Source organism: Carlito syrichta, unplaced genomic scaffold, assembly GCF_000164805.1.
Source record: "Carlito syrichta isolate Samal-C Ts95f unplaced genomic scaffold, Tarsius_syrichta-2.0.1 Scaffold260295, whole genome shotgun sequence".
NCBI lineage: Eukaryota > Metazoa > Chordata > Mammalia > Primates > Tarsiidae > Carlito > Carlito syrichta.
This window is the reverse complement of record NW_007204391.1, coordinates 3,800-28,947: the sequence shown is the minus strand read 5'-3', so window position 1 is coordinate 28,947 and position 25,148 is coordinate 3,800. Positions and strand designations below refer to the sequence as shown.

Here is a 25,148-nt window from a genome sequence, read left to right as displayed (position 1 = left end):
AGTGCAGTGGCATGCTCCCGGCCCCCCCAGCCTCGACCTGCTGGGCTCAGGCAATCCTTCCACGTCAGCCTTCCAAGTAGCTGGAATTACAGGTGTGCGCCACCACACCCGGCTAATTTTTTAAATTTATTTATTGTACAGACGAGGTCTCACCAAGTTGCCCAGGCTGGTCTCGAACCCCTGGTTTCAGGGATCCTCTCACCTCAGCCTCCCAAAATGCTGGGATTACAGGCTTGAGCAACTGTGCCCAGCCTTCACTTTTAAAATAACGATTTCAAACCATTCAGGCCAAAGTATCCACTTGGACCCTTTGTCCCCATGAGTGGCTGTGATGCTACTGTATGCACATGCACACAAGCTGACCCTGAGGTTGAATCCTGAGTGTTGTGAATGGCTCAGACAGGAGCATTGCTGGCTGTGCAGACAGATGTGCTCATGGGTCAGCACTGCTGACACCATTACGTGAGGGCATCAGAAACCTGAGCGCCCTCTGGTTCAGGGGAAGATGTGGCGGGTGCTCTGTCAGCTCTGACAGCTGTTCTGTGTCATGGGTAGCACCTGCAGGACCAGGAAGGAGCTGTCCCTCTGCCTCAGGTGACAGCCTGCTGGTTGAAACTGGGATAGTCACCTTCTGACTGTCCAGCCTCACTTTGCCGGCCTGGGTACTCAGTCCCGTTCATTCTCCACCAAGAATCACAATGTGTACTTGGCAGAGGGGTCTCCCTCACCCACATCCCCACCCACAGTGTTGCCACGCAGCCTAGGACGGGGAAGCCCCTCTGCACACAGCCCCTGTGTCTTTTGATCCCTCTGCTATGAGCACAGGCCTACGTGGAGTCTGGTCATAAAACCATCACCACCCCTGCTCCAGTGGGGCCCAGTCATTTTGTCCACCCCCAGCAGGGGGCTGCTGGCAAAAAGCCCCATATGGGATTTCCTCTCCATGGCAATGTGAAGGGCAGCTTTGTAGAGGATCGAAAGCGGAGGGGCGGGGGGCACCTGTACATTTAGTGGATCCCAAGTCGTGAGGGGTTGGAGCAAAGGCCGAAGCGGTGTCCTCTTTCTTCCATAGTGAACACAGGCCAGAGGCTGTCAGGAAGGGAACTGTTTCTCATAGCAAAGCCCTAGCTAGCCCAGGCTGCCCGGCTGGCACTTCCTTGTGACCCTGTGGGGAGTGAGGGCCAGGGTGTGGCAGACTGCTCTTTCAGGTGGGGAGTCGGGCGGGGAGGTTGTGTCGGGGCCACAGAAGTTGTGGACAGTGAGTCTTGCTGTGAGCAGGCGCCCTGCGATGGGTGTTCCGCCTCTTGACTCTGGGGTTGCACAGGCAGGCATCGGGAACGTTCCCCGCTGACCTGCGTGGGGCAGTGGCCTCTCGGGAACAGGAGAGCGCTTTCCGGTTCATTTATAGCACATCCTGGACAGGGAGGAAGGGCTGGGAAGGACTCTAACTAGCCCGAGCTAAAAATGGGGAGATTAAAAAAACTAGACTCTAAAGGTTAGGCCGTGTCTTTCCTTCCTTGCTGTCCACGCGAACAGCCCGAGAACACAACCGGCTCCCAGTTGCCTTTGTCCCGGGGGACGGGGTGAAGTGGGAAAGGAGCGTCACGGATGAGCCCTAGAGCTCATTCCCATCCATGGGCTGCAGCCTCTCCCTCCCACAAATCCATCCCAAGCTGACTGAAGCATCAACACCCCTGTGGGTCAGACTCGTCCGTGATGGAGGTGGGAGAGCGGTACGGGAGCTAGAAGGACCTGCAGAAGCCTGGAATAGCAGGGGCCGTGTGGCCACAAAGGTTCTACTGGCTTGTTGGAGGCTTCTTCAAATAGGAGACAAGACTTCAAAGATGGTAGAGTCGGCTAGGACCATCCAGTCCAGTGGGGCTCTTTTACAGACAATGAGACTGAAGTTCTAAGAGGTCAGGGCCATCCAGCCGGTGAGGAGCAAAGCCAGGCCAGGAAGCTGGCCCGCCTCTCTTTGCTCCTGGTCACTGCTATCTGCATTATGTCTCAACTTATGTCTTGCGTCTGGCTGGGGCATGCTTGTCGCCCTCAGCAGTTGGCTCTGTGGTGCACCCAGCACTGTAGTGAGTCTGAAGGTTGCTGTTCCCATCTTGTGGATGAGCACACCGAGGCGCAGACAGGCTTAGTAGGTGAGTCAGCAGCACTTTCATATGTTTCAGCCTAAAACCAGGTCCCAGGTAATACAGCAAGTCAGAACAAGAGTTAGAATTCAGGTGGGCGTGGTGGCTCACATCTCTGTAATCTCAGCACTTTGGGAGGCCGAGGCAGGAGGATCTCTTGAGCCCAGGAGTTCAGGACCAGCCTGGGCAACATAGTGAGACCTGATCTCTACAAAAAAATCAAATAATTAGCGGAGTGTGGTGGTATGCTCCTGTAGTCCCAGCTATTCAGGAGCCTGAGGTGGAAGGATTGTCTGAGCCTAGGAGGTTAAGGCTGCGGTGAGCCCTAATCATGCCACTGCACTCCAGTCTGGGCCACAGAGTGAGACCCTGGCTCAAAAAAATAAAGGAAAAAAGGAGAGTTAGAATTCAAACTCAGGTCTTTGGACTCTGAGTCTAAGCTATTTCCACTACCCCGTCAGTCATCAAGCTTTCTGCAGGGCTTTCTTTCGTTAAAATGTTTCTCATGTGGGTTATATTTATTTTATTCCTGCATTTACATTTTGGGAATGAGTGAAACACACACATTTTTTTTTAACCAAGAACATTCTGTCTTTTCAGCCTCAGTCCGTGCTCTCCCACTCAGACTCAATGACATCCTCTGCCCCAGTTTTGACCTTCCTGGTCCCAGAAAGGATGATTGTTAACTTGAGAGGTGTTTCCAAGCTGAAGTCAGGCATGACCTTGTCTCTGTTGCTGTCGCTGGAATGTTAGGGCTGAGTAGGACCCTAGATAGAGTCTGGTGTAATCCCTTCTCTTCTCAGTTGAGAAAACTGAATCCAGGCTGGGCACAGTGGCTCACACCTGTCATCCCAGCACTTTGGGAGGCCGAGGAGAGAGGATTGCCTGAGCCCAGGAGTTTGAGACCAGCCTAGGCAACATGGCAGAACCTTTTCTCTATGATAAATCAAAAAATTAGCTGGGCGTGTTTGGGCACACCTGTAGTTCCAGCTATTTGGGAGGCTGAGGGAGAAGGATCGCCTGAGTCAGCAGGTAGAGCAGGTTGACCGTCCCACTGTACTCCAACTTGGGGTGACAGAATGAGACTCCAACTCCAAACAAAACAAAACTAAACTAAATCCAGAAAGTTGAGTTTTTCACAAGGCCACATGGCTGGCTGGTAGCAGAGCTGGGGTCTTCAGCTAAACTTGGGTTGCCTCTTCTGTCCCTGACTGGCTCCATGCGGTTGCCATGACACTCATGGGACACAGGGCATGCACTGTGGGAACTGCTTCCCTGGGCTCCCCCTGGATGCAGGGGTGGGTGCTTCTGAAATAAGCCTTCCCTTAAACTGAACCTTTCAAGAAAGGCATCCACCTCCCCAGGACCATCCTGGACAGGCGTGGGAAATGCCTCCTGGGGCTGATCTCTTCTTTCAGATGCTATGAAACCGGCTGCCAACCTTGACGGGGATGATGCCAGCATGACCCAACCTCCATCTACTTCTTCCTTTCAATTACCCCGGTCCCAGGTCACTCATGGGCACTGCTACAGGCGAGAGAGGGTACTCAGGCTCTGAGGAGCAAGGTCCTGGATGTCTGGACTACCTAGGGACAGCCTCCGTTTGTGAGATCCTATACAGTGGCTCCAGATGTATCTTTGCTATGAATGGACAAGTGAATTGAGTACTTTCAGGAGTCAGAGGTTCACATAAACCTTCCCAGGCAGGGCCATTTTACGTCCTGCTGATACAGACTCACCTGGGATAAACCCGACTCCACCAGCCTCCACATGAGGCCTCAGGAACATGTGACCCGCTGGAAAGTGCCACGGGCATATCTAAGGGCCCTGCTCACTGAGAGCTGGCCTGGGATCCCACTCGGCCGCAGGCAGGCCAGGAAGGCTGTGTCTGATGACAGGGGCACAGCTCTTTGGGCCAAAGATGGCCCAGACTCAGGCAGTCCAGAGGAGAGGCGGAGAGAGGCAGGATGGGAGCCAGAACAGGGGTCCACCTCTGTCCCCACTGTGGGGCCTGTGGGGAAGGGTTCTCCAGGCTCTTCTGGGGTACGTGCAGGGGGAGAGGCTCCCGTCTCCCAGCTGGGAGGACTACAAGGGACAGTGCTGGGGACTGAGTGGGGACAATGTCACCAAGGGGTCTGCACGCCAAATAAAGCTTGCCGGCTTCCCTCGGGTCGTGCCTGAAACTGATGGGAAGGGAGAGACCTAGACTTCGTAGAGGCTGGTCGTAGGCACTGGTCTTAGGGTCTGGTAGTAGGGGCTGGTCTTAGGGTTGGTCATAGGTGCTAGACTTAGGGCCTTGTCTTAGGGTCTGGTCTTAGCAGCCGGTGTTAGGGGCTGGTTGTAGGTGCTGGTCACAGGGCCTGATCATAGAAGCTGGTCTTAGGGCTGGCCCTGGGGGCTAGACTTAGGGTCTGGTCTTAGGGACTGGTAGTAGGGGCTGGTCTTAGGGCTATTATTGGTCCACATCCCAAATCACAAGAGTCAAATGATCATCAGCAAGCATCAAGTCATCTTGAGAACATTCTCTGAACAACACTCAAGTATCTGGATGAGAACACTCACGGATTTGTAATCATTTATTGTAAATCACTCATAGCTGACATGTTATTAATGGCAAAACTAATACTGTTTAACACCTGCTGGATGAAGAACTTCATTAGGACAATTTCTAATTGGCATCATTTCTTTTTCTAAAATTTAGATTTTAAATCCTACTTTTTTCCTGAAAATACCTACCTTCCAAGTGCTCCAACACCAACACTATAAGGTCTTTCTTTTGCTCTAATATCTAACACAAAGGGCACGCGACCCATTAATTCAACATGCTCTTTACAAGACAAATTGACACAAAAAGTTTCTTAATCCAGAAGCTACATAATGATCATTTTATATTTTGACACAAAATCAAGGAAGGCTGCATGCAGGTGAAACATTAGTAGACATAGAATTCAGGACAGCTGTCAGTTACTAAGATCTGATGACCTGGTGTGGAAAATTAATACACTTATTTAGCAGAAGTAAAGTACATGCATCAGTGGCTGGGCTCAATTAGGATATAAATTAGGTGTCTAAACATTTAAATGAGAGCTTGATTTGCACTTAATTTGATGTCTGGCATGTCTGAGTTATATACCTTTAAAATGACAATAGCAAAGAGAACAAAATCAAACATCTGAGCAGGCACTGATTTCAAGGGTGGGCCAGGCACAGGCTGGGGACGTGAGACTAGCTGGGCAGCAAACGAATCTGTTGAAGCAAAGATTGCGGGGCCTGAACAAGCGGTAAAAAGGGCAAAAAAAAAAAAAAAAAAAATACAAGAGCTGTTTCCTGCTTCCTCGGTTTTAAAGTGCTCAATTCTCTAAAACAAATACAAAGCCCACCCACACGCAATAATTACAAACAGAAACATTCTTTAGTTACCACAGGGACCCCTCTTCTGTCTCCCACCCTGGCTCTCTGCTCCTTCAGCAAGTATGTGTTTAAAAGCAAAGCTGGGTTAATTGGTAGAAAAGGAAGCCAGTGCTCTCTTGAATCACACTGAGAGAATGTTAAACTCCTCCATGCCCTCAGGGTTAAGGTCATGTACAAGCACATGACAATATCTATTGGACACATTGTATCTACAGCGACTAAATCACATGGCCATACTCTAACGTTAAATCACAGAAATACTGACTTAAAATGTGTTTCCACTGATAGTTGGATCTCCACATTATCTCGAGACAAACAACTTCCCAAACCACATAGATCCCGGTCCCTCCCACCCCCCGCCCCCTCCCATGAGCCAACAAACCAGAGAACCCTAGTAACAAAAGCTGTGAGCTGAGGTGGCCAGGACACCGGGGTGGCGGCTCCAGGTTCAAGTGCTTCCATCTCCAGTCTTGGCCTTCCGGGCCTCGATCATTGGCTTGGGTGCCCGCTTGCGGTCGGTGGCCAGCCCCAGCAAGCACATGGCGTCAATGAACCAGGTGGTGGGGTTGAACTTCAAGCCAAATTCGCTCGCCGAGTAGTCAAAGGGGAAGGTGTGGTGGTAGTTGTGGAAGCCTTCGCCTGCAGGACAGAGCGCATAGACAGGACTCGGTCACCACCCCTGGACAGCTGTCTTTATTTTATTTTATCTACTTTATTTTAGAGTCAAGTGAGGATTTACTGCATAAGTAAGTTGCATGCAGGTGAAGTCTGGGCTTCTGGCTGGCCCTCTCTCCGCCTGATAGTGGACCAGGAACCCCCCGCCATGTGCCATGTGTTCCCCCCTCCCTCCCCAGCAGTATCCAGCTATCTGGTGACCCACCATTGTCTACCCAGATTTTTGTTTGTTTGTTTGTCTTTAAAGAGATGAGGTCTCACTATGTTGCCCAGGCTGGTCTCGAACTCTTGGGATCAGGCCATCCTCCTGCCTCGGCCTCCCAAAGTACTGGCCTGCACAGACTTTTCAACACCTACTTTTTTGAGGATCCACCATGTGTGAGGCATTGTGTCACGCTCTGTGGGGAATTCCTTCAGAAAGCATTGACTTAGTTGGCTAGACACTAAACAGAACCAGAAAAGCAACACCAAGTTGGCAGCAGGACGTCACAAGAGGAATTTTCTGCGTGAATTGCAGGTGTGATACCATGACTTCACAGCTGTGCTTCCTAAGGTCAAGGCTAAATGGCTGGCAACAGATCCTTCTGATGTTAGTCAAGGAAAAGCCTCTGTGGGTTGGAGTGATTTTAAAAAGCCTTCTTAGAAGGAGAGTGCAGAAGTGGGAGATAAGACTCGCTCAGACCGCTTGTTCAGTGAAGGAATCTGATCCTTAAATATCCAGCATCGACCTATGTATCACCCTGCCCCTCTCAGTGGGTAGCTTTCACTGTCTGACTCTTATTAAAGTGTATTCATGAGACGTCTCAAGGCTCCTCTGATTTAATTTTCTAAACTTCTTTCATTTGCTCATTCCTTTTTTTTGGGTTAGAGTCTCACTCTGCCGCCTGGGCTATAGTGCCATGGCACACTCATGGCTACTCCAGTGTCAACCTGCGGGGCTCAGGCTATCCTTCCACCTCAACCTTCCAAGTAGCCACAGCTACAGGTGCGTGTCACTACGCCAGGCTGATTTTTTAAATTTATTGTAAGGATGAGGTCTTGCCAAGTTACCTGGGCTGGTCTCGAACCCATGGGCTCAGGGAATCCTCTCACCTCGGCCTCCCAAAGTGCTGGGATGACAAGCTTGAGCCACCACACCCGGCCCTTTTGTTTATTTCTTAATTGACAAATACAGTGTGTATGTACTTATCATGCACACCTTGTGGTTTGAAATCTGTACACACCGTGGGACAGTGAAATCGAGCTAACTGACATGTGCATCACCTCACAGGCACTTAGACTCCATCTACTCTCTCAGTGGTTGTCAAAAACACAATACATTGGTATTAACTGTGGTCACCACATCGTCCAACACATCTCCTGAGCTTATTCCTCTTGTCAAACTGAAAGTCCCTGCCCTTCGACCAGCACCCCACCTCCCAGCCCCTGAGAGCCCCCATTCCACTCTCTGCTTCTGTGAGTTCAACTCTTTTAGCTCCCACATAGGTGTGAGAACATGCAGCATCTGTCTCCTGCTGTCTGGTTCACCACATGTGGCATTATGTTCTGCAGGTTCATTCCAATGGCAGGGTTGCCTTTTTCGAGGTGGCATAGTATGCCACTGTGCATATATGCCATATTTTCTTTATCTAGGCAGCTGTTGATGGACACATAGGTTGAGTCTTGGCCTTTGTGAATCATGCTGTAATAAACACAGGAGTGCAGGTGTTCCTCCCGCATGCTGATTTCCTTCCCTTTAGCTACATACCTGGAAGTGGGATTGCTGGATCATGTGGTGGTTTTATTTTTAGTTTTTTGAGGAAATGCCACGCCGTTTTCCATAAGCCATTCACACCAGTTCCCATCACCGTCAAGTGTGCAAGGGTTCCCTCTCCCCACATCCTCACCCACACTCCCCCTTCATCTTTTGGATAGCAGCCATTCTAGCAGGTGGGCAGTGCTATCTCACTGTGGTGTTAACTGGCATTTCTCTAATGATTAGTTCATTTGACTTTCAAAACCAGCCTTATGGAAATAAAATTCATTGACCACACAATGCACCCGTTTGGCGTATACAGTTTAGTCTTTCAGCACATTCACAGAGCTGAGCATCCACCCATCAGGACAGTGAGTTTTAGAATGTCTCCATTACTCTCCAAAAGCCCACACTCCTTGCCTGTTAGCCCTAGTGCCACCTGCTCCCTCCCAGCCTTATTTTCTGTCTCTATGAATTTGCCTGTTCTGGACACATTAGATAAGTAAAGTCATGCAATATGTAGTCCTTTGAGATGGCATCTTTCACTTAGCATCATGTTGTTTTCATGGTTCATCCATGTGGTGGTGTCAGAATTTCATTTTTTTTCATTGTCAGATAGTATTTCATTTTCTATATATATAAAATGTACCACATTGTATACACATTGTATTTATCTATTCTTCAGTTGATGAGCATTCAGGTTGGTTACATTTCTCAGCTATTATGAAGAATGTTGCCGTGAACATGCAAGTTTTCATGTGGACACGTGTTTTCATTTCTCTCAGGTATAAGTCTAGGGACGGGGTTGCTGGATCACAGGGGAAATGCCAGGCTCTTCTCTTACTTCTTAAGTGGTGACCAGCTACCACCTAGCTCTACCACTGACCACATTTGAAGGATTTCACTCTGGTGAGTATATGTCAAGAGGGACCCATCTGTGGTCTGCATTTTGGGTTTGTTTTTTTTTTTTGAGTCTGAGTCTCTGTCACCAAGGCTGGAGTGCAGTGGCACGATCCCAGCTCACTGCAATCTCGACCTCCTGGGTTCAGGTGATCCTTCTACCTCAGCCTCCCAAGTAGCTGGGACTATAGGTATGCGCCACCACTCCTGGCAATTTTTGTATCTTGGGTAAAGACGGGGTCTTGATATATTGCCCAGGCTGGTCTTGAACTCCTGGGTCAAGCGATCCTCCTGCCTCTGCCTCCCAAAGTGCTGAGATGATAGGAGTGAGCCACCATGCCCCACCCCAAGGCACTTTTCTCCTGTGTACCAGTTAATCCAAAGCTAAACTCGGTGTTTATTCCACCTTCTGTTGCTGCTGTCAATGCGAGGTGACAAGAACTTTCCACTTACTAAGCCCCCAGGGGTTAGTAAGTGGATGACCGAATTAAGTGACAGTAGAATGTCATCATTGAGTGGCAGAGACCTCTCCACTTAACAGCAGGGACTTCCCTTCTGGGCTTGATCTCTGCACTCAAGGCTCCACTTACGAAGAAGCCCAAGTTGCCTCTGTAAAGGGACAGCTGATATTGATTAACCACTTACAGTGTGCCAAGCAGAGTGCTAAGTGCTTTAACAGAGATTAACTTCTGTAACTCTCACACCTCTGAACTAATTGCTATGATTATCCCTATTTTATTTTTTTTTTCCTTTTAAAAAATGTTTTGGTTTTGTAGAGACGGGTGATGCTATGTTGCCCAGGCCAGTCCTGAACTCCTGGCCTCAGGTGACCCTCCCACCTTGGCCTCCCAAAGCGCTAGGATTATGGGCATGAGCCTCTGTACCCAGCCAATTATCCCCATTTTAAAATGAAGACATGACTGCACAGAAGGGATGGGGAACTCATCCAAGGCCACATGACTAGCAATAACAGCAACACCACAAAGGCTTATTTCGTGATGAGCACTGCAGCCAACACGCTGTTAACTCATCCAGCCCTCTAATGACCCCTGGAGGAGGTAAGTGTTACTGTTAGCCCCACTTATTTATTTATTTGATTGACTGATTGATTGATTTGACTGACTTAGAGTTTCACTCTGTGGCCCAGGCTGGAGTATAGTGACACACTCATGGCCACCACAGCGTTGACCTGCTGGGCTCAGGTAATCCTCCCACCTCAGCCTTCCAAGTAGCTGGAACCACAGGCCTGTGCTGCCACACCTGGCTACTTTTTTGATTTATTGTAGAGACAAGGTCTTGCCAAGTTGTCCAGGCTGGTCACGAATCTGGGCTCGGGCAGTCCTCTCGTCTCCACCTCTCAAAGGAATGACAGGCGTGATCCACTGCACCCAGCTTGATCCTCACTTTACAGATAGGGACACAAAATGTAGGGGAGCCTGGTAACTTGCCCAGAGAGTGAGTGGGAAAAGCAGGACTCAACCACACGCGCTGACTCCAGAGGCCTCGCCTGTCACCATCTCGTGGGCCCATGAGCTGCCCAGGCTTGTCTCCTCCCAGATTTTTTTGAAGGCCTTTGTCCTTTAAGTCTGCCAGATGGCTGGGCAACTGGGCCAGAATGATCAGGGTGTTTAAGAGAGAAATCACCTGCTACTTGCATATCAGGAACACTTTCATATAATAACAAATAGTGACTGATTACTGATCATCTGTGCACTGGGCAGTGTACCAAGCCATCTGCACACTCCAGTGACATAGGCATTGTTGTTCCCATTTCACAGATAAGAAAACTGTAAATTAGTCAGGCATGGTGGCTCACGCCTGGAATCCCAGCACTTTGGGAGGCCGCGGCAGGAGGACTGCCTGAGCCCAGGAGTTTCAGACCAGCGTGGGCAACATGGCGAGACCTCATCTCTACAATAAATCAAAAAATTAGCTGGGCATGGTGGCACTCGCCTGGGGTCCCAGCGACTCAAGAGGCTGAGAAGGAAGGATCACCTCAGCCCAGAAGGCTGAGGCAGCCATGAGCCGTGATCACACCACTGCACTCCAGCCTGGGTGACAGAGTGAGACCCTATCTTTAAAAAAAAATAAAGAAAACTGTAAATCAGAGAGATCACATGACTTGCTCAAGAGTTGGGACTCTAAGTCAAGGCTCAAGTTCTCTCCACTCTGCTTCTCTTGACGGAGGCCACTAAACTATGGAGAAGCCAAGGAAACCCGGGCCGCCATTCTCCCGGCTGGTTCCCAATTCCCCACTCACCGATGGCGCCCACTGCAACAAGCGGGTTCTGCCGAGGGCTAATGTTCTTGTCGTAGGGCCGATTTCCATACATGTGGGCAGCGCTATTGACCAGCCAGGTGACATTGAGGGAGACGGCATAGCGGAGGATGGAGGCCAGGAAGTAGGCATTCCACAGACTCTCTCCCCAGGCGCACCAGGGCACCAGTGTGGGCACCACAAAGCACATGAGAATCACGGAGATCTTGTAGTACCTGGAAGGCAGGATATCACGCGTCAGGAGGCACATGGGAGGCAGAGAGGCAGGCTGAGCCAGTCACAGGAAGGCCAGGGCAGGGCCCGAGGAGGAGATGGTGCCGTTGGCTCTTTCACTCTCTACGTGAGGAGAAGCCTGTCGTGTGGGGCCACAAGCCCACCTACCCACAGGGCTGGCAGGTGACGGGACTTGAGAACCGGGACAGGCAGAATGCCGTCAAAGTGGCAGCCCTGAGTATACCCGAGAAGAATTCAATTTTTTAATGAAAAAAATTATTATGATAAAATTAATGTTTTTAAATCATAGAGATGAGTTCTCGCTATGTTGTCCAGGCTGATCTTGAACTCCTGGGCTCAAGCAATCCTCTTGCCTTGGCGTCCCAATGTGCTGGGATTACAGGCATGAGTCACCGTGCCTGGCCAAGAATTTTAATATAAAATAATCAACACTGTGCCAGCCAAATTCATGTATCTTACAGCTACATTTATCCTACAAGGCACCCGTTTGAGAGAGCTCCCAGGGCTTTCTTTCATCAGTCAATCAACCTGATAGTTAGGTTTGCTCAAATAATTTCAAGTAATATTTACTATTTCTTGAATAATTTTTGGTACATAATGTTGTACTAACTTAGTTTGGTAAAAAAGTAGAAAACTCCCCACCAAATATTTTCTGTCCATCAGAGATTACATTCCAAACCAGCATAAAAAATAAATAATAATGGCTGGCCACAGTGGCGCACACCCATAATTCCAGTACATTGTGAGACCAAAACAGGAGAATCTCTTTTTTTGAGTTGGAGTCTCACTCTGTCGCCCATGCTGGAGTGCAGTGGCACACTGCTCATGGCCACCCCAGTCTTGTCCTGCTGGGCTCAGGCGATCCTTCCGCCTTAGCCTTCCAAGTAGTTGGACCTACAGGTACATGCTACCATGCCCATCTAATTTTTTTTTTATTTATTGTAGAGACAAGGTCTTGTCATGTTGCCCAGGCTGGTCTCAAACCCCTGAGCTCAGGCAATCCTCTCAACTCGGCCTCCCAAAGTGCTGAGATTACAGGTTTGAACCACCGCACCAGGCTGGGAGGAGGATCTCTTGAGGTCATGTGCTTGAGACCAGCCTGGGCAACACAGTGAGATCCTGTTTCTACAAGATTTTTTTAAAAATAAGAAGTATAGGCCAGGCATGGTGGCTCAAGCCTGTAATCCCAGCACTTTGGGAGGCTGAGGAGAGGGGATTGCCTGAGCCTACAGGTTCAAGACTAGCCTGGGTGACTTGGCAAGACCTTGTCTCTACAGTAAATCAAAAATTAGTCAGGCGTGGTAGCGCACACCTATAGTTCCAGCTACTTGGTAGGCTGAGGTAGAAGGATAACCTGAGCCCAGCAGGTCGACACTGGGGTGGCCTGAGCAAGCCACTGCACTCCAGCCTGGACAACAGAGCGAGACTCTAACTCAAAAAAAAAAAAAGTATAGAAACAGACACGGCCACATTAAAAAGCAGTCAATAAAAAGCAAACTGCCCATAGCTTGAGTTCTGGATGTGTCTCTGGCAACCATTTATTTAGCACCTGCTGTATGCTGGGCTCTGAGGGTTAATGACACAGGAGCTGAGTGCTGGTGCTACAAAGACAAATTAGATGTAGTCCCTGTCCCGGCTTCAGCCAAGTGGAGCCATGGCCCACCAGCCTCAGGCCATGCAGGAAAGCATCCCTGCAGGGCAGAGAGACAAGGTGGGACATGAAGATGTCCATGTCTGAAGCCACCTGCTCCTGGCTGGCCCTTCCCCAACCTCTCAGAGCCCAGGCAAGCTTCCAGAGGCCTCTGTGAAGACACCTGTGTATCAGCTGGGAGGTGGCATGGAGTGAGGGCATGAACTTGGGCAGATGAAGACCCTGACTTGTGTCCAGACCACCATATGATTTGAACTTGTCTGTTCTTATTTTTCCACTCTCCTGTCCACAGTTAGATGGTTCCCCAAAAGCAGAGCACAAGACAAGACCCTGGGTCTGGGGAATTTCCTTTGGGAAGAGAACTCAGTCAACAGGCATGGGCAGATGGGACAAAAGACAGGGCAGGGGGAAAGCCACACCAGGTATGTTTGGGAGCTGGCCAGTGTTGGGGGTAACTAAAGTGCATTTTTTTTGAGTCGGGGTCTCTGTCACCCAGGTTGGAGTTCAGTGACACAATCACAGATCACTGCAGCCTGGCCCTCCTGGGCTCAGACAATCCTTCTGCCTCGGCCTCCCAAGTAGCTGAGACTACAGGTGTCACCACCATACCTGGCTAATTTTTTTATTTATTGTAGAGATGAGGTCTCACCATGTTGCCCAGGCTGGCCTCAAACCCTGGGCTCAGATAATCCTCCCGTCTTGGCCTCCTAAAGTGCTGGGATTCCAGGCGTGAGCCACCACACCTGGCTAAACTTGAATTCTGATGGGACAGAATATACCTCAGAATGAACCTTTCAAGGAATGGAAGGAGGGACTGTTTTTCCGTTGGCTCCAATCCCTCCTTGGCCGAGGGAGGCCATCCGGGTGACAGCCCCCTCATGCCCCCAGTTTTTGCTGAGAGGGATCTGTTGGCCTCTCTAACAAAAGTGGCAAAACAGCTCAGGGCAGACAGCAAGAGATGCCATGTGAACCAGGAAGGGGCTGTCGGGGGCATCTGTGCCGGAGGTGGCTAGAGAGATGCTGGAGGGAAAAGTGGAGGCTCTGAGGTATCCAAGAGGGACGCGGCTGGGGGAGTCGTAGGATACCACAGGCCACCGTGAGATCAAACGCTGCCAGCCACTGGCACCACATGCTTGGTGTGCCAGGACCATCCCGAGACCTTTCTATGCATCGGCTCAATCTAATTCTCGCCTAAACTCTGGGAAAGGAACTAGTACTATCCCTATGCTACAGAAGGAGAAACTGAGCAACAGAGAGAGAATGCAGCTGGCCCAGAGTTTCAAGACTCATGAGGGGTAGACAGAACTCACACCCAGAGTCCCGTCCAAACCCATGTACTGTTCTGTACTGCAGCTGACGTCAAGTGGGAAGTGTGCTATGGAGACTGTGAGCTGTACATAAATGTCAGTTCCCATCATGAGCACTATTATTATTTTTTAGAATTATAGAAACAGAGTCTCACTGTGCTGCCCCAGATGGTCTTGAACTCCTGGGTTCAAGCTCTCCTCCTGCCTCGTCCTCCCAAAGTGCTGGGATTACAAGTGTGAGCTGCCATGCCTGGCTCATGATAATGATTTTTACTGGGTACCATATTAACCCATCAGCACCCAATCACCAGTCTCCAGGATACATGGGCTGCATTTTAGTGGAAAGTGGGTGCCTTGGGGGTCACAGGAGTGAACTGTGTATGAAAGGCAAAGACCAAAGACATGTGGGCTCAGAGGGCCCCTGGAGTCACGCACAGGAGGCTTTCAGGGCATGCTCTCAGGTAGCATCAGCAGGGAAGGGAGGACGGCAGCACTGGGTGGAGGGAGGGGTCACCACAATGGGACGCTCCATGTAGGACGACCTTCCCAGTTACCCGAAATTGAAAGGTATTCCTGGCTGGGCGCAGTGGTTCACACCTGTAATCTCAGCATTTTGAGAGGCCAAGGCAGGAGGATTCCCTGAGCCTGGGAATTCGAGACCAGTCTGGGCAACATAGTGAGATCTTTCTCTACAAAAAAACAAAACATTAGCTGGGTGAGGTGGTGTGCACCTGTAGTCCCAGCTACTCAGGAAGCTGCATTGGCAGGATCACCTGAGTCCAGCAGGTCAAGGCTGCGGTAGCCTCATGATCGTGCCACTGCACTCCAGGCTGAGCAACAGAGTGAGACTCTGACTCAGAAAAAAAGAGAGAGAAAAAAAGTTGTCCTGCCTCATCCAGCCACTGACCTTAGGGAGCTCCTAGAAGGGCCAGCCTTGGGCAAGGCAGTCCCTAGGGGCAAGGGCAGTTCTAAGGAGGGACCGCAGCCGGAGGTGGGCACATCAGCTGACGAGGCGTCTGCATGGAGCACATGGGCCAGCCCTGGCCAAGGGCCTCGGACCTGATGGTGAGTGTGTGAGGCGGAGGGCCTGTGGGGGGAAGGGAGGAGGGCCCTGGAGCCAGGAGCTGCACCTCCCCGTGTGCACCTCCGAGGAGGAAGGAAAACGGAACCAGGAGAAGCCATCTGACCATGTGAGTGGCTTCTTGCCCTTTCTCCAACATGAAAGGACCCCCTCCTAGTCCAGTTCTGAGCCATGGTCATGACTCCTCATCTTGCTCCCGAAAAGAAAGAGAAAGAAGGCTGGGCATGGTGACTCACGCCTACAATACCATCACTTTAGGAGGCCAAGGCAAGAGAATGGCTTGAGCCCAGGAGTTTGAGACCAGCCTAGGCAACATAAGGAAACCTCATCTCTACAATAAATAAAAAAACTTAGCAAGGCGTGGGGGTGCGCACCTGTAGTTCCAGCTACTTAGGAGGCTGAGGTAGGAGGAACACCTGAGCCCGGGAGGTTGAGGCTGTGGTAGCCGTGATCGTGCCACTGCATACTCCAGCCTGGTCAACAGAGTGAGAACTTAACTAAAAAAAAAAAAATCACTGTCCTCACCTCCATAAAACTGCATCAGATCCACTGATGGGGCTGTCCTCCAATTGTCCGGGTCATTGACTGGGGTTCCTCTCTGTGCCACTACACTCCAGTGTCCAGTGGGACAAATGAAAGAAGAAGGAAGCCAGTCTCGGTGGCTCAGCCTGTAATCCCGCGCCTTTGGGAGGCTGAGGTGAGTGGACTGCCTGAGCCCGCAGGTTCAAGACCCGCCTGGGCAACTTGGCGAGACCTCATCTCTACAATAAATCAAAAATTAGCCGGGTGGGGTAGCGCGCGCCTGTAGTTCCAGCTACTTGGAAGGCTGAGGCGGAAGGATCGCCGGAGCCCAGCAGGAGAGGCTGCGGTGGCCGGGAGCAGCCACTGCACTCCAGTCTGGGCGACAGACTCAAAAAAAAAAGAAAGAAGAAGGAACACAGCAAGTCGGATGGGCTTGCCAGTGAGATAGGGCTTGATGCTGAAAACTGTCTAAAAACTCCCCTTGATGGATTCAGACAGACTCGGCAAATCCTTCCCCCCCCAACCCCCTCCTCATCCCCACGCCACTAGCCTCCAGCAGCTGGCCTCCACATCGCTGGCCTCTGAGCCTCCTCACCTAACAACACTCAGGCTTGGGTCCACCGAGCAGCCCCATGCAGCCCTCTTGCCCCGATTTCTTCCTATATGACAGCTTTCCTCTCTCCAGCTGGCGCTGGGAGGCGGGTGGTGAGGGGCCGCTGACGTTGATGTCTTTTGCTAAATGGATTTTTCCTGTTGTGACGCATCACAGGGCACTTAGCTCCCAATAGTGTCCAGCTGTGTGCCCTTGAGTGTATTATTCAGCTGTCTTGAGCCTCGGGTGTCGCTTCTGTAAAGTGCTGCAATAGCAGGCATGTTGGGTGCCTGCCATGTACCAGGTACCATCCTAGCATTGAACCGAGGTGAGCAAAACACAAAACCCCTGCGTCTGTGCAGTGGGGCATTCTGGCGGGGATTGACGCATCCAGTGTATTCGGGTAGGGAAGATGGACAATACACAGGGCAAGTAAGCAAGACACAGAGCATGCTGGGGTAAGTACTAAGAAGAAAACAAGCAGAGAGGGAGAATATCATACATTAAGGGGAAGGTACTGACATTTTATTTTGTTTTTTTATCATGATTTTTCTTTTTTTGAGTGGGGTTTCACACTATCACCCAGGCTGGAGTGCAGTGCAACCTTGACCTCCTGGGCTCAGGAGATCCTTCTGCCTCAGCCTCCTGAGCAGTTGGGACTACAGGCACACACCATCACACCCAGCTAATTTTAAAAAATTTTTTGTAGATATGAGATCTCTCCCAGGCTGATCTCAAACTCCTGGGCTCAAGCGATCCTCCCACCTCTGCCTCCCAAAGTGCTGGCATCACAGGCGTGTGTCACCGCGCCCAGCTGAGGTAGTTTTTATAACCTCTTCTTCAGGGTCTTTGCAGGGAGGTCCCGAAAGGTCATGGGCCGTCCCCACGGCCACATGGGTTGTACAGACACAGGCAGGTTTCCAACTGGAGGGTTTTTTTTTTTGAGTTGGAGTCTCACTCTGTCACCTAGGCTGGAGGGCAGTGGCATACTCACAGTCACCACAGCCTCCACCTGCTGGGCTTAGGTGATCCTTCTGCCTCAGCCTTCCAAGTAGCTGGAACTACAGATGTGCACTACCACGCCCGGCTTATTTTTTGATTTATTGTAGAGACAAGGTCTCACCAAGTTGCCCAGGCTGGTCTCGAACCCCAGGGCTCAAGCAATCCTCTCTCCTTAGCTTTCCATAAATGCTGGGACTAAAGGCTGAGCCACTGCACCCAGCTGCCAACTAGAGTCTTAAGCCCCACTGTCTGCAGTCTCTAAGTATAACCTGCTTATACTTACACACACAGCCAACCGAGAACATGTCTCAGGGTATAACCTTACCAGAGATAAACCAGGTTGGAGTGTCTAACCTGGCCCTTGCCTGGGGGTTGCACATATTTGAGTACTCAAGGTCAGTAGACACTCTGCTCGCTTTCACTGGCCTGAGTTCCCTCCTGTTGCTTGATTGCACCACATTCTCCTATTCCCTGGGACCATGATGCTCTCCCCAGCTCTGGCTGACTTGACTGTTCCAAGTAGCAGTGCAGACATCACTGCCTCTCAGGGGCCTTCCCTAGTCTCCCTGGACCAGGCGGGGTGCCCTGCAAGGTGTTGCTGCAGCACGCTGTCCCTCTTGTTTCTCGGATGTCATACTTGCTGGCTGAATGGGCAGCCTCACCTGCTAGAGGGGTGCCCAGCACCCTGCCTGCATGCTACACTCAACTAACATCTAACATGGATGCCACATACCCACAGTCCAACTGAATCAGAATATTTTGTCTGAGCATTGCTATTTAAAAAAAAAAAAATATTCCTTGTTTCTTATTTATTTTGAGCTGGGGTCTCACTTTGTCACCTATGCTGGAGTGCAGTGGCATGGTCACAGCTACTGCAGCATCAACCTCCTAGGCTCAGGCGATCCTCTCACCTCAGCCTCCTATGTAGCTGGGACCACAGGTGTGCACCACCACAACCAGCTAGTTTTTTTGATTTATTGTAGAGACGTGGTCTTGCTATGTTGCCCAGGCTGATCACAAGCTTCTAGGCTCAGGAAATCCTCTTGCCTCCTCCTTCCTAAGTGCCGGGATTACAAGTGTGAGCCACTGCACCCGACCTAGCATTACTATGCTTAAGGCCACCCTGTTGCAAACGCTGATGGACAGCTGCTCTATACCTCGCACCCCCCCCCCCCCCCCCGTCTTGCTGGACTGTTCTGTCACTCAGGCAGCCAAGTGTGTCCTTCAGGGAACATGGAGTCTACCCAGGCACCAGTCCTGGCTGGTTTAAGGCAACTGTACTGTCTCATTCACTCTGCAAATAATTAATCTAGGAATGGGTAAGTGACACAGTAGCAGTCAGTAAGACGTGCGGGAAAGGATGCCTATCATTTTAAAAAGGGAAAGTAATGAAGGTTGGCAGGGATGTGGAAACATCAGCATTGCTGGAAGGCATGAGTGGTGTACCGGCAGCTGCAGAAAACAGCCTGGGGGTTTCTCCAGAGGTTATGTGTGACCCAGCAATTCTACTCCTAGGCATATGTCCAAAAACATGGAACGCAGAGACTTGCACGGTTCATGTGTACATTGGCGTTCACAGCCACATGGTTCACAGAAGCTGCAAGGCAGAAAGCTGTGACCACCAGCAGATGAAAAAACTCAACATCATGTAAACACACCATGCAATACTGTTCAGCCCTAAGATTAAAGACATTCTGATATATACTACAATGTGATTGGACTTTGAAAACATTATGATCAGCACAATAAACCAAAGAAAGACCAACACTGTCTGATTATACTTACAGGAGGCCCTGACAACAGGCAAGTCCATGGAGACAGACAAGGAGACAGACGTGAGTTGGAGGTGGGGGACACCATTAAGGGGTACAGAGTGCTTCTTGGGATTGATGAAAAAGTTTTGTGTGTAATAGGGACAGTGACTACACTGTGAGTGGACATAATACCACGGAATTGTATACCTATGAATAGTTCTAATGACAACAATTATGTGATAGATATTTTGCCACAACAAAAAATAAAGGAGGAAAATTTTTTTCATCAACAATATGAATAGCACAGGGACAGAAACAGTTTCTCTTTTCTGCAATAACACTCAGTTCTGCTACAGTCGTCCATCCATGACTGTGACAGGAAGAAACCTGGAAACAAAAGTTGCTACCTTAGGTGAGAGGATTGCCTGAGTCCAGGGGTTTGAGACCAGCTGGGCAACTTGGCGAGACCTCATCTCTACAATTAAAAAAAAAATTACCAGGGCACGGTAATGCACCTGTAGTGCCAGCTACTTGGGAGGCTGAGGTGGGAGGATCTCCTGAGCCCAGCAGTTGAGACTGCAGTAGTCATGATTGTGCCACTGCACTCCAGTCTAGATGACAAAGTAACACCCTGACAAAAAAAAAACAAAACAAAAAAAACAAAAGTTGCCACCTTAGGCTGATGGGCAGAAAGATGGGAAGGTCCTAAATCAGCTGCTGAGCTGCCGAACCACCGGCTCCAATCCCAACATCTTACTGTGAGATACAAGGAATTTTCTATTGTCCAAGCTGGTTGAGATTTCTGTGGATTAGCTAAAAGCACCCTAGTACACTGTAGTGGACACAGTGACATGCTGCCCAGATTCCCTCAGGATTACAAGGGGTCCCAAAAAACCCAGAATTATCTTTTGGAGGGCAGGTCCCTTGTAATACACTTGGAATTTGTTCCTCTGAATCAAATGGTCAATGAAAATTTTTATCTGGAAGTTTAAAGAAGGTTGCATCACAATTTGCGAAAGAAACATCCTGAGTTGTGGCAAACAAGTGACCGGTTCTTCCACCATGACAATGCACCAGTCCACACCGTGCTGAGTGTTCAGCAGTTTCTGACCAAACGGCATGACCCCTGTGCCCTGCTCTCCCTATTCACCTGATCTTGTCCCGAGTAACTTTTTTGTTTGTTTGTTTCTCTGGATGAGGAAAGTCCTCAAGGGGAAACATTTTTGCTGATGTGGAAAATGATAATTCTGGGTTTTTTGGGTCCCCTTGTAATCTTGAGGAGATCTGGACAACACATCACCATGTCCACTACAGCGCATTAGGATGTAGAAAAGGTGAAACAAAAGATGGAAGAAGCACTAAAAGGCATCAAAATGGACGAGTTCAAAAACTGTTTTGAGCAGTGGAAAAAGCATCTCGATAGGTGTATTGTATCAGTGGAGAGTACTCTGAAGGTGACTGAAGTGTAAACATGTAAGAATAAATACACAATTTTTTATAAATAAGTTCTGGGGTTTTTTGGGTCCCCTCATAAATGACTTACTCCCCCAGCTGCTGGCAGCGCTGCCTCCAGGCGAGCCCCTGTGGCCTAGGTCTGCCCCTCCCCCAGTGATTGCACATCCAGTGCTAACCTATCCAGGTACAGGTCCACTGCCCAGGTGGAATCTCTGTAGGGGCTGATGTCTCCAATAAGACGGGTCAAAGCCAGCTTCATTCTTTGCCCAATCCTGCTCCCATCCTTTCTTCCATGGGAGTTGGTCCCAAGCATCCACCCTAGTAAGCTTCCTACAATAGAGCATCCATCTCAGAGGCCAGCTTCTGGGGTAACCAGACCTATGACATGGACACGCTGTGGGGTGATCAGGGAGCAGCAGAAAGCCACATTCTCCATGGTCTCCAGAGAGATGCCCACATGGCAGACATTCCTGTTTGTGGAGTGACTCAATATATGATACCTTGGTTAATAAATGACAACTCCTGGCTTCTCAGGAAAATAAAAAACTGCAGTGACTTTAGTAGGGCAAGGAGCATGACAGATAAGATCCTAAGGTTTCCAAAACACACAACCACACAATCCACATGCAGCCTGCTCTGGGATCTTCATAAGTTGCTTGTCTCTTGGATTAGTGCCAACATAGGATTGTGTACATAAAGCCAGCAACTTAACAGAAGACATACTTCCTTATCAGGACTCAATGGATTGGCAGCCACGGATTTCAGCGCAAAGCTTCCTTCTCCAAGTTGAGAACCATTTCTGAGCACGAGCTTTTAGGCCATTCTCTGAGCTGCCGGTACGGTACAATGTTGATATTGTTTAAGATCAACAGCCCTCTAGCAGGTCTGGGCTTGGTTTGGAATGTGCGAGTGACTTCCTCTCTGACTTTTATCCTGAGATAGGAGAAGACTCCTAACATCATCCAAAGAGAAAAAGAAAGAAGGACTAGAGAGAAGGAGGGTACAAGCCCAAGAATGACCCGAGAGAAACAGGGGCTCTCCTCCCCGGATGGGAGGCCAGAGATCCAAACGATTACCAAAAACACAAAAGCAGAAGCACTCAAGCTCCCTTCACAGGGACTTTTAGGGCAGCCTCCTACAGCTCCAAGGTGACAGCAGATAAGGATGGGTCTACGCAGAGACTGAAGCCTACTTGCTCCCCACCCCTCATAAATTCCCACACCAGCACCATCGCTGGGAAGACGTCTCACCGCATTTAGTTCAGAACTTTCCCATGATCAAATGCTATCACACACAATGTTACCGCCCTGATCCAAGTCAGTTTTGGCCATGGTATGCAACCATAGATGTGAGTGCTAAGATTTCCACTTCAACTCTTTGAAGAATATCTTCATTCCAGTAAACTGGACCACAGCAAGGAAAACTGAAACATTAAGAATAGCCTAGGCCAGGCACAGTGGCTCACACCTGTCAATCCAACACTTTGGGAGGCCGAGGTAGGAGGATTGCTTGAGCTTGAGTCCGAGACAGGTCTGGGCAACATAGCAAGACCTCATCTCTACAAAAAAATAAAAATTAGCCAGGTGTGGTGGTGTGAACCTGTAGTCCAAGTTGCTTGGGAGGCTGAGGCAGAAGATTGCCTGAGCCCAGAAGGTCAAGGCTGCTGTGAGCTGTGATTGTGCCACTGCACTCCAGCCTGGGAAACAGAGCAAGATCCTGTCTTAAAAAAAAGAGAGACAGAGATAGCCTTGAGACCAAAAATCTGTTCTGTAGAGAAAAAAGGATCCAAGATTTCTTTCCTCCCAAGTCTGGGTATGATGAGCATCTTAAAGGTCTCATTTGTCTCTGGATGGAAAATAAATCGCGGTTCCATTTGCAAGCTCTTCTCCACTGTTCTGCCAACCCCAAGCACAGCGGTCCAGGGCTGGCAAGAGTGAAATCCATCAGAGCGTGAAGGGCGGGGGCACCATATGCTGACCTCTAAGGGGCAGCCTGATGGACTGTGAGGGGAGGGCACCACAGTGGGGGAGGAGACATGACAGCCTCACAGACGTGCCAGACAATGAGCGACGTGCTGCCAACAGTGTCCTGAGGGAACACATTTGCTTTTGTGATGACACTCAAGCCCACGCTAAAAATTTATTTTCCCCACGATTTTTGCATCTTGTACGGGACCTGGCAACATCAGGTTGATAGTCACTAGACACTTCCTTAGAGGATGAATGATCTACCAGGCAGTTTGTGAAGGGATGGAGCTTCTCTCCCCTGCTGTCGTCCTGTCTGGCACTGCCCACCAGGAGGAGGCGGGTAGGTACTGCATTTGGATGTAGGTCTGAAGACGGAAGCCCATTTATAGGGCAGCTCTGGGGGGTTTCACGGGACATCCTCCAAACTGTTTGACTAAGTTGAAATGGGCTTTGTCTCTCCTGTGTGCAGTGACTTTTTAAAGGTTTATTTTATTTTATTTTTCTGAGCCTAGGTCTCACTCTGTCACCCAGGTTGGAGTGCAGTGGCATGATCACGCCTCACGGCAGCCTAACCTCTTGGACTCAGGCAATCCTCCCGCCTCAACCTCCCGAACAGCTGGGACTATAGGCACACACCACCACACCTGGCTAATTTTTAAAATTTTTTTGTAGAGATGTGGTCTTGCTATGTTGGCCAGGGTGTTCTCCTGTGTGCAGTGTCTTTAAGAGACAGCATTCCTGATTGCTGTGCCTGAAGCAGTCTCTGAAAGTCATAATCAGATTTCTCCAGATCCGGCTTTGACCCTCAATTAGTCGTGACATCACTTCCCCGTGCTGCTCCATGACAAGCATCCCGAAGAAGAAAGCTCTTTAACTGGACCATCTAGATGCATAACCCACACCTGCTGGAGGCAACCCCTCCCACAGCCGATGCAGAGACAGGCCATCTGTGGCTACCTGTCCTCCTCAGACCCCTGCGGTGCCGTGGGGAACAGACACTTTTGTGTTCTTGCTGCCTTTGACTTTATCTGCGCTTTTGAGGTCTGAGTGTGGAGGCTAGCTGCCTCCACCCTCTTGAATTTAGTTTGTCTTTGTACAAACAGGTTGCGTTTATTCACTGAGCAGCGGTTCAAAAGAGAAATACAATCATTTTGGAATTTCAACACAAAGAGCATACAGTATTTCTGCCTCGTTAACAATGAAGTGCTTCCAGAAAATACCCGACCATGATAGGAGGGGAAAGGCTTTTTCCCCCTCGAAGCTTTGCTTCTATCCCAGCGGGCAGAGAGTGCTGTGAGGGTGGGGCGATATCCTCAGTTCCTTGCACATAAAATGCTTGGGTACCCTTTAGGTGCCTAATACACAGCTGACCCACTGAGCTGCACTGGAAGGAGCTGAGGGTCCATTTGTCTCTGACAAAAGGACGAGCTTAGCTCTCCCTCCCGGCTGCTTGGGACTTCCTTAGTGCCCACAAGAGCTTCTCTAGTTCTCTCAATAGAAACATGAGTTGGAAGGTCTGGAAGCAAGATGGCGATGGCATAGGTGAACTGGTGAGATTCTCTGAACGCGAGTTCCCAAAAAGGCTATTACTTCTCTTCCCCCATCTCCCAGCCCACCACCAACCGTGCTGGTGCCAGGCCCGGGAACTTCGGTCTCACGCAGGGCCAGATATTGCACCCCCCCCACTGCTGCTGTTCTACTGCAGGTGTGGGAGTCTCCGGTCCCAGCCCCCTCCAGATCCCTCCCTGGCTGCATTGTCTCCAGCCCGGCACCCGGCACCAAGCCACCGGTCACACAGGGAGGCTCTGGGCACCCGCCCCTCAGAGACACCGGTCCCATTCCTGGCTGAAGTACCCTGTGGGGGGCCAGCGCCACTCTTGCCGCTCACCGCCTGCCCTTTGGAACTTTGGAGCTCTGGAACCCCGGGCCCACCCTGGCTGAGGCACTCAGCGTGAGACCCCAAGCCAGGGGACCCAGACAAGCAGAAAAAAATAGATCTGCTTAAACTGCCTCGCCATTCTCCAGGCAGAGACTTCCATTGATCTGCCCACCTATCAACAAACTTTACCTCATTTCCTAAGGCCAGATATTGCAGCCTCCTGCTGCTGCTATTCCACTGCGTGCGTGGGAATTTTGGGTCCCAGCCACCTCTGGCTCTCTCCCCAGCTGCATTGTGTCCAGCCTGGCACCCGGCATCAAGCTGCCAGTCACACAGGGAGGCTCTGGGCGCCCGCCCCTCAGAGACACCGGTCCCATTCCTGGCTGAAGTACCCTGTGGGGGGCCCAGAGTCACTCTTGCCGCCCACTGCCTGCCCTTTGGAGCTTTGGAGCTCTGGAACTCTGGGCCCACCCTGGCTGAGCACTCAGTGCGAGACCCCAAGCTGGGGGACCCAGACAAGTGGAGAAAAACACATCTGCTTAAACTACCTTGCTATTTTCCAGG

General features: G+C 50.2%; 1 protein-coding gene across 1 annotated transcript; it reads right to left on the bottom strand.

The window, feature by feature from the left end:
• Positions 1 to 4,699: 4,699 nt before the first annotated feature.
• LOC103253988 (stearoyl-CoA desaturase 5-like) lies at positions 4,700 to 21,174 on the bottom strand. Its single transcript, XM_008052185.2, has 5 exons — positions 21,117 to 21,174; positions 16,536 to 16,685; positions 15,240 to 15,348; positions 11,123 to 11,355; positions 4,700 to 6,191 (listed from the first exon to the last, which is right to left on the bottom strand). Exons 1-5 carry the CDS (start codon positions 21,172 to 21,174, stop codon positions 6,001 to 6,003), a joined length of 741 nt encoding a protein of 246 aa, XP_008050376.2. The 3' UTR covers positions 4,700 to 6,000.
• Positions 21,175 to 25,148: the final 3,974 nt, after the last annotated feature.

Excerpts from the sequence above, each read along its gene's own strand:
- LOC103253988 (XM_008052185.2), bottom strand. The coding sequence starts at position 21,174 with ATGGAGAATGTGGCTTTCTGCTGCTCCCTGATCACCCCACAGCGTGTC. Across the intron at positions 11,356-15,239 it reads CCTTCTAGGAGCTCCCTAAG|GTACTACAAGATCTCCGTGA; the intron begins GTCAGTGGCTGG and ends CCTGCCTTCCAG. Across the intron at positions 6,192-11,122 it reads TGTTGCAGTGGGCGCCATCG|GCGAAGGCTTCCACAACTAC; the intron begins GTGAGTGGGGAA and ends TCTGTCCTGCAG.